This window comes from Mandrillus leucophaeus, unplaced genomic scaffold, assembly GCF_000951045.1.
Source record: "Mandrillus leucophaeus isolate KB7577 unplaced genomic scaffold, Mleu.le_1.0 Scaffold74, whole genome shotgun sequence".
Taxonomy (NCBI): Eukaryota; Metazoa; Chordata; class Mammalia; order Primates; family Cercopithecidae; genus Mandrillus; species Mandrillus leucophaeus.
Genome location: NW_012108030.1, coordinates 2661088 through 2670586, shown reverse-complemented (window position 1 = coordinate 2670586; position 9499 = coordinate 2661088). Strand labels below are relative to the sequence as shown.

Here is a 9499-nt window from a genome sequence, read left to right as displayed (position 1 = left end):
TTTTTGAGACAGAGTCTCGCTCTGTTGCCCAGGCTGGAGTACAATGGCATTATCTCAGCTCACTGCAACTTCCATCTCCCAGGTTCAAGCCATTCTCCTGCCTCAGCCTCCCAGGTAGCTGGGACTACAGGCATGTACCACCACACCTGGTAAATTTTTTTTTTTTTTTTGTATTTTTAGTAGAGATGGGGTTTCACCATGCTGGCCAGGCTGGTCTCGAACTCCTGACCTCAAGTCATCTGCCTCCCTCGGCCTCCCAAAGTGCTAGGATTACAGACATCAGCCACCGCGCCCAGCCCATCTCACTCAGTCTTTGTCTCTGCAGACATGGCAATGACCCTTGGCCAATCTCTGGGAACTAAAGTCCCGGGATGTTTACAAAGGTGCTGGGTCAGATGTTCTTCCATATGCTTAAGACCACCGGTCAAGATGTAGTAGGTTGTCAGCATTGTTGACTGTAAATAGGAAGATGCATGATGGGCACCTGGTACCTGGATTGGGGTCCTCACCGTGGCTGGTCGTGTAGCAGGTATGTGCATACGTGACCAACTCTCTTTAAGAACTCTGGACTGTAAGACTCCAAGTGAGCTTCCCCGGGTGGAGACACCTCATACATGTGTCTGTGGTTTTGCATTGGTATAAAAAAGCACATCCGTGTGACCCGCACAGGGAAAGGGAGGGCTGGAAACCTGTGTATGACCTCTCTTGCCTTTGTTAGTTCCTACTGTTCCTGTGTTACAAACTTTGCTGTAAACCGTCAATACAACTTGCCAAGTCATGTGACTCCTTCCAGAAAATTGCCAAACCAGTGGGTGGTTGTGGGACCCCCAACGCAGAGACATGACAACTAAATGGTATGTGAGATTCCTGAAATTATCCTTTTGTCATTGGATTAGGCAATGGTATCTTAGATATGACGTCACAATCACAAAGCAACACAAGCAAAATAGATAAACTGGACACTGTCAAAATTAAAACCTAGGTCGGGCACATTGGCTCACACCTGTAATCCCAGCACTTTGGGAGGTCCAGGTGGGTGGATCACTTGAGCTCAGGAGTTCAAGAACAGCCTGGGTAACACGGCTGAACCCTGTCTCTACCAAAAATACAAGAATTAGGTAGTGATGGCACACGCCTGTGGTCCCAGCTACTTGGGAGGCTGAGGTGGGAGGATCATCGAAGCCCTGGAGGTTGAGGCCACAGTGAGCCATGACTGCACCACTGCACTCCAGCCTGGGTGACAGAGTGAGACCCTGTCTCAAAAATAATAATAATTTAAAAATGTAAACCTTTGTGCTTCAAAGACACTAACAAGTAAAAAGACAACTAATAGAATGGGAGAAAATTTTTTCCAATCAGATGTCTGATAAAGAACTTGTTTCTAGAATATATAAAGCATACTTACAACTCTCCTCTCTCTATACACACACACACACACACACAACTCTCCTCTCTCTATACACACACACACACACACACACACATATATATATATATTTTTTTGAGACACAGTCTCGCTCTGTACCCCAGACTGGAGTGCAGTGGCACGATCCCGGGTCACTGCAACCTCTGCCTCCCAGGTTCAAGCGATTCTCCTGCCTCAGCCTCCCAAGGAGCTGGAATTACAGGCACCCGCCACCACGCCCGGCTAATTTTTGTATTTTTAGTAGAAACGGGGTTTCACCATGTTGGCCAGGATGGTCTCAATCTCTTGACCTCAGGATCCACCCGCCTCAGTCTCCCAAAGTGCTGGGATTACAGGCGTGAGCTACCACACCCGGCCACAACTCAATATTTTTAAAAATTCAATTAAAAAAGGGCAAGGTTCTCAATAGTCATTTCTTTAAAGATACACGAATGGCCAATAAGTACATAAAAAGATAACATCATTAGACATCAAGGAAAATAAAATGAAAATCGTGAGATTCCACTTCACACTCACTAGTTGCATAATAAAAAAGACGGATAATAACAAGCATTGGTGAGGATGTGGAGAAATCAGAGCCCTCACACACTGCTGGTGGGAATGTAACATGGTACAGCCACTTTGGAAAATAGTCTGGCAGTTTCTCAAAAGGTTAAACATAGAATTACCCTATGATTCAACAATTCCACCCTAGGTATCTACCCGAAAGAAATGAAAACATGCATTCACACAAAAACTTGTGCATGAATGTTCATAGAAGCATGATTCATGATAGCCAAAAAGAAGAAATAACTCAATGTTCACCAACTAATGAATAAACCAGTTGTGGCACATTCATACAATAAAATATTATTCAGCCATAAACAGGAATGAAGCTCTCATACATAATGCAATGTGAATGACTCTTAAAAATGTTATGCTAGGCGGGGCGCAGTGGCTCATGCCTGTAATCCCAGCACTTTGGGAGGCTGAGGCGGGTGGATCACAAGGTCACAAGTTCGAGACTAGCCTGGCCAACATGGTGAAATTCTGCCTTTACTAAAAATACAAAAATTAGCCAGGTGTGGTGGCAGGCGCCCATAATCCTAGCTACTTGGGAGGCTGAAGCAGAAGAATTGCTTGAACCCGGGAGGCGGAGGTTGCAGTGAGCCGAGATAGCGCCACTGCACTCCAGCCTGGGTGACAGAGTGAGACTCCTTCTCAAAAAAAAAAAAAAAAAAAAATCTATCTATCTATCTATCTATCTATGAAGAAAGAAAGAACATACTTGAAGGAATGCCATTAAAATGTCAAAAGTTCATTTTTGGGAGACATGAGGATTATGGGGGATTTTCATTTTTGCTTTATTCTTATTTAGATGTTCAAAGTTTCATTTATTCCTCCCAACCCTAGATACTCATGTCACCCTCTTTTCACAGATGAAAAAAATCAAAGCACAGAGAGGCTAAGTGACTTGCCCAAGGCCACACAGCCAGGAAGCAATCAGCTGGAATTTGAACCACACAACCCGACTCTAGAGCCCATGATGATCACCCATGTGTTCCACTGCCTCACCCCTGACTGAACCTCACTGACCATGAGAGATGGGGTGGGAAGAGGGCTTACACCTGCTGGATATCAGCACCCACCTGGACAGGTAACTCGCCAGGCCTCTCTCTCCTCCAGCCTCGGCTCTTCCCCTCGCTCCAGACGGGAGATCACGTCGGGTTTGGACCCAGGCAGCCCTGCCCCTGGGGACAGATACAGGAGTTGGCTGTGGGTGCTAGGATCACAGGGAGGTCTACAGGGAAGGTGCACGCATTGAGTGCCTAATGGTTGGAAGCACAAATGGCCAACGCAAGACTTATTTTTTGAGTGCTTAGCACACTGCAGAGAGGCTGCGCCGACTTATTTGTTGCGTGCTTAGTACACTGCAGAGAGGCTGAGCTCTGACAAGGCTGTTTAAGGCTCCAGGTCTGTGCTGTTCAAGTTAACTGCACTGTGACAGCGTAAAAAACATTGTCTTCTATGTTTCGAAGACTTATTTTTTTTTTTTTTTTTTTTTTTTTTTGAGACGGAGTCTCGCTCTGTCGCCCGGGCTGGAGTGCAGTGGCCGGATCTCAGCTCACTGCAAGCTCCGCCTCCCGGGTTCACGCCATTCTCCCGCCTCAGCCTCCCGAGTAGCTGGGACTACAGGCGCCCGCCACTTCGCCCGGCTAGTTTTTTGTATTTTTTTAGTGGAGACGGGGTTTCACCGTGTTAGCCAGGATGGTCTCGATCTCCTGACCTCGTGATCCGCCCGTCTCGGCCTCCCAAAGTGCTGGGATTACAGGCTTGAGCCACCGCGCCCGGCCGTTTCGAAGACTTACTAAAGAAAAAAACCGTAAAATCTCTCAATCATTTGTTAATCGATTATGGTTAAATCTCTCAATCATTTGTTAATCGATTATGGTTTCAGTGTGTCAAGATGATACGATTTTAGATAGCTTGAAGTGAATAAAATGTATTGTTAAAATTAATTTCATTTCCTTTTTTGTGTTAACATGACCACCAAAAAAATGTAAAATTACCTAAGTGGGTTTCTTATTTCTGATGGACAACTCTGTTTTAGATTCACTGGTGCGCAAAGCTTCCATCTCAAGGCTTCTAAATACATAAGTTAAAAACATACGCATTTTTTTTTTTTTTTTTTGAGACAGGGTCTCGCTCTGTTGCCCAGGCTGGAGTGTGGTGGCACAATCAAGGCTCACTGCAGCCTCGACCTCCCGGGCTCAAGTGTTCCTCCCGCCTCAGCCTCCTGAATAGTTGGGACGACAAGCATACACCACCATGCCTGGCTAATGTTCAAATTTTTTGTAGAGATGGGGTCTCACTCTGTTACCCAGGCTGATCTTGAATTTCTGGGCTCAAGTGATCCACCCACCCCGAATGTTTCCTTTTTTTTTGAGATGGAGTTTCATTCTTGTTGCCCAGGCTGGAGTACAATGGTGTGGTCTCAGCTCACTGCAACCTCCGCCTCCTGGGTTGAAGCGATTCTCCTGCCTCAGCCTTCCAAGTAGCTGGAATTACGGGTGCCCGCTACCATGCTCGGCTAATTTTTTATATTTTTAGTAGGAATGGGGTTTCACCATGTTGGCCAGGCTGGTCTTGAACTCTTGGCCTCAGGTGATCTGCCCACCTTGGCCTCCCAAAGTGCTGGGATTACAGGCATGAGCCACTGCACCCGGCCTGAACGTTTTCATTTTGATGAAACTGTCTTGAATCACTGTAGACAAACCTACCATCCCTGATTATAACATGAGATAATTACAACAATAGTTAGGGTGATACTAAAAAGCAAATGTCTATTAAGTGCAGACTATGTGCCAGGCATGTTTCTAAGCTGGTTAAATGTATTAGCTCATTTTCACCCTTCGGGCAGGAAACCGAGGCATAGTCTAGTGTTGCGTGAGCAGGAATGGAAGAAACACACAACACTGCAGGAAGTCACAGAGGGTGGAGAAATCAAAGGAAACTTCCTGGAGGAGGTGAGCCAAGAGGTGACTAGACTAGGGGTGAGGAGGAGACGAATTTTGGTTCAACAAACATACCTGGCCAGGCACAGTGGCTCACGTCTGTAATTCCAGCACTTAGGGAGGCTGAGGTGGGTGGATCATGATGTCAGGAGTTCAAGACCAGCCTGGCCAAGATGATGAAACCCTGTCTCTACTAAAAATACAAAAATTAGCCGGGCATGGTGACGGGTGCCTGTAATCCCAGCTACTCGGGAAGCTGAGGCAGAGAATTGCTGGAACCCAGGAGGCGGAGGTTGCAGTAAGCCAAGATCGCGCCACTGCACTCTAGCCTGCGTGACAGAGCAAGACTCTGTCTAGAAACAAACAAACAAACAAAAACAAACATGCCCAAGGACCTCCCGGTCTCCCTGTGCCAGTCCCTGGCATTGCTGGAGATAGAGAAATGATCTGGACACTCCCCTGTGCTTGAGGGGGTCTCAGGCTGAAGGGGGAGGCAGACCTGGACACAGTTACAATCCAGGGTGACTCCGAGATTCCTCTCCAACAAGGATCCCATCCTCCCTCTGCCTTAGGTGCCCAGGCCTATGGTCACAGCTTTCATCTCCGATAATGACACCAATCTTCCCATCTCGGTGTCAGACACCCCCTCCCAACTCCCAGCCTCCCAGGGACTTTCTCCACTATACTTTATCTTATTATTTTAATTTTATTTTTTGAGACAGGGTCTTGCTCTGTTGCCCAGGCTGGAGTGAAGTTGCACAGTCACCACTCACTGCAGGCTTGGCCTCCTGGGCTCAAGCCATCCTCCCACCTCAGCCTCCCGAGTGGCTGGGACTACAGGTGCCCACCACCACATCTGGCTAATTTTTAGTTTTTTGAAGAGACAAGGTCTTGCTATGTTGCCCAGGCTGGTCTCGAACTCCTGACCTGCTGAGCACCCCTATCTGCCCTGCCCCTCTCGGCCTGCACTGAGCTCAGCACGTAACAGCCCCACCGTGGTTAGAACCAAACAGCCTCCGACCTGGGTGCTGGCGCCCAAGAAGCCTAAGGACATTGCCGCTAAGGCTTTTGTTTTGTTTTTAGACTGTCTCTCTCTCTTGTCCAGGCTGGAGTGCAGTGGCATGATCTCAGCTCACTGCAACCTCCACCTCTCGGGTTCAAGATTCTCCCACTTCAACCTCCCGATTAGCAGGAACTATTTGAAAAGGGTAGAAACTGAGGCTCCGAGAGGTGACAAGGATTATCTGGGCCTCGAGATGGCGCTGCTGAGGGAATGAAGAGGACAACACAGCTGGAATGAGAGCCAGAGAGGCCGCAGTTAGACACGAAGTCTCAGCAGCCTGGGAACGGACGGCAGAGGGCGCACTGCTCCCTCCTACCCAGAGGACCTCGAGGCTGCTGGTCCCAGGTTCGCGGCGGACGAATGTCCCAGTTGACTTCAAATACCTCTCAGATCCTTCCTCCCTCCATTTTCTCTCCTCTCCTCTCTCCTCTCTTCTCCTTTCCTTCTTTCTTTCTTTTTTTCTTTTTTTTTGAGTCTGGAGTCTCTGTCACTCAGGCTGGAGTGCAGTGGCGTGATTTCGGCTCACTGCAACCTCCACCTCCTGGATTCAAGCGATTCCCCTGCCTCAGCCTCCCGAGTAGCTGGGACTACAGGTGTGCACCACCACACCCGGCTAATTTTTCATATTTTAATAGAGACGGGGTTTCACCATGTTGGCCAGGCTGGTCTCAAACTCCTGACCTCAAGTGATCCGCCCTCTTCGGCCTCCCAAAGTGTTGGGATTACAGATGTGAGCCCCCGCCCCCGGCCTCCACCAGGGGCTTACTCGGAGCTTGGATCCAGAATTTGCAACAGACAACTGTATGTTTTCTCCCTACTCTCCAAAATGATTGTTTTGTCATGTCTTCCCACTCTGTGCTACACCTCACCCTCTTTTTTCAGCTGTGGCCCTCCCTTGTCACTCAAAGAAGCCATTGGTGTAAGAAGCTCCACCTTCCCCACCATGAATCCAGGCAACGAACCCACATCTCCATCCTACATCCCGCCTCTGCTCTGGGTATCTTGGAAACCGTCCCTGCTGCAGGCCCGGGCCTGCCCTTCTGCTGGCGTGCGAGCTCACCCCCCCTCACCCACTCAACAGGCAAGGCCTTGGCTCCTATCAGCCCTGCTGTCTATGGAATCGCTAATTTCTCCCCTCCTATCCTGGATTGAATGAGGTTCCACAAAAATTACGCCCATCCAGAACAGCAGAATGTGCCCTTATTTGGAAATGGGGTCTTTGCTGATGTAATTAGCTAAGCTGAAGTCCTAGTGGATTAGGGCAAGTCCTAAATCCAGAGACTGGTGTCTTTTTTTGAGACAGAGTCTTACTCTGTCACCCAGGCTGGAGTGTAGTGCTGCGATTTCAGCTCACTGCAGCCTCTGCCTCCTGGGTTCAAGTGATTCTTGTGCCTCAGCTTCCCCAGTAGCTGGGATTACAGGCGTGTGTCACCACGCCTCACTAATTTTTGTATTTTTAGTAGAGCTAGGGTTTCGCCATGTTGGCCAGGCTGGTCTCGAACTCCTGACCTCAAGTGAGCCTCCTGCCTCAGCCTCCCTGTCTCTACTAAAAATGCAAAAATTAGCCGGCATGGTGGTGCGTGCCTGTAATCCCACTACTCGGGAGGCTGAGACAGGAGAATTGCTTGAACCCAGGAGGAGGAGGTTGCAGTGAGCTGAGATCGTGCTACTGCCCTTCTGCCTAGGTGACAGAGTGAGACTCCGTCTCAAAAAAAAAAAAGAAGCTGGGGGCACAGGCTGAAGAGTGTGTGGGATCCACATTTTACAGGACAGGCCAAGAGACTTGGGCCTTCCTGGCTGCTGGGACTCCAGGATCAGCTGGCAGAAAGACAGGAACGGAGAGGCCACGCATGAGGGACCAGCGAGAGGAGCACAGAGGCCCCCAGATGGCAGGGGATGGACATGAATGAGAAGAGGGTGCCAGGGGGCATCAGAGAGAGTGCTGGGGGCATCAGAGAGGGATCCAGGGGGCATCAGGCCTCCCCCAGGGGGAGGGCAGGAGGAGGGGTCTCACCCAGGGAGAGAAGGTTCCGGTAGTTCTCTAGCATCACATCTCGATACAGCTCCCTCTGGTCAGGCTTCAGCCAGCCCCACTCCTCCAGGGTGAAGTCCACGGCCACATCCTTGAAAGTCACTGATTCCTGCAAGGGCCAATTTCATTCCATGGAGGGGCACGTCCTTCTGGAACTCGGGGGCAGAAGTGTCAGGGGTCAAGAGCCCACAACAGCCCCCTGGGTTGGAACATTCTGATTGTGCAGAATCAGGATGCCTGAATCCAACTGGCCTATGGGAACCCAACGAGGGCAGAAACTCGCCCATAGACACCTTGGTAGAAAGTAAACAAGGAGCCCTTTCACGTGACTCTTTACTGCCATCTGTTGGGAAGTCATTGTAATATGCCAATTAATTTAGCATATGACAGTTTACCACACTGACTGAAAACTGCCACCAGTGTATGAGGTGTAAGGTGTGAGTCCTGCCCGGGATGAGGCATCCTTGTGCAGTGCATAACCTGCACAGCTCTAAGTGACAGTCCTAAGAAATACTTAAAGAAAAAACCGTCAAGCCGTTGTGTGCAGGAGATATTCGCAAGCCCTATTCTATCCCAGACCCCATCCCTGATCCTGACCCCCATTCCTGACTCCAGGGATGAGGCTCAGGGGTGAAGCAAAACCATCCAGTGCCCACTTTGCCTGGTACCTGAAAGGCTGCAGGGTTAGATGAAAAACTTTTAGACTGCGTGACGCGGTCCCAGCTCAGAGCATTCTGCCTCTGGCCCCTGCTCTTCTGCACTGCCCAGCTCCCCTCTCCTCCTGCCCCCTTTCCCAGAATTGGAAGAGTCAGGAGACCTTGAGATCATGAGCAGGGATGAAGAGGGCCCACTGGAGTCCACAAAGTCATCTTGGGGAAGAGAAAGCCCAGACTCACCTGGCCCTCGGCCATCAGGGTCCCATTGGCCATTGCTGGGTCCTGGGCATGTGCCTCTGGGAGAAGGGTCCAGGCCAGGGCCTGAAGAGCTGGAGGAGGAGACCACAGCAGAAAAGGGGTGATTCGTGACCCTGACAGACAGACGCTTTCCCCAAGATTCCTGGTCACAGAAGGGGCCACGGTCCCCTAAGAGTCAAAGCAAAGACCCAGGACAGGCTACCTGAGGCCCCCATTCCATACCAGTGACAACAGCCAGCAACCATGAGGCTGTCTCACCTTCCCAACACAAAAGCTCTCGGACACAGGAACTATGGTGATCCCTAAATGAGGACATTGAGGCACAAGAGGTCAAGACTTGCTCAAGTTCATGGAGACAAAAAGTATCAGAGAAGTCTAGCCACAGGGTCACCCCTATCTTTTTTCTTATCCTTTTTTTTTTAGATGGAGTCTCACTCAGTTGCCCAGGCTGGAGTGCAGTGGCACCATCTTGGCTCACTGCAACCTCCACCTCCCAGGATCAAGCAATTCTCTTGCCTCAGCTTCCTGAATAGCTGGGATTACAAGCACCCGCCACCATGCCTGGCTAAT

The 9499-nt window shown here is 49.6% G+C and overlaps 1 protein-coding gene across 1 annotated transcript in view; it reads right to left on the bottom strand.

Moving 5' to 3' along the window:
* Positions 1-9499, bottom strand: part of LOC105529008 (zinc finger protein 883) — a 14501-nt gene that overhangs the window by 2833 nt on the left and 2169 nt on the right. Inside the window, exons 2-4 of the mRNA XM_011966062.1 lie at positions 8912-8992; positions 7998-8124; positions 3055-3150 (exon numbers count right to left, since the gene is read on the bottom strand). Coding sequence (XP_011821452.1) covers positions 3055-3150; positions 7998-8124; positions 8912-8992 — 304 coding nt within the window. The remainder of the gene's footprint in view (positions 1-3054; positions 3151-7997; positions 8125-8911; positions 8993-9499) is intronic.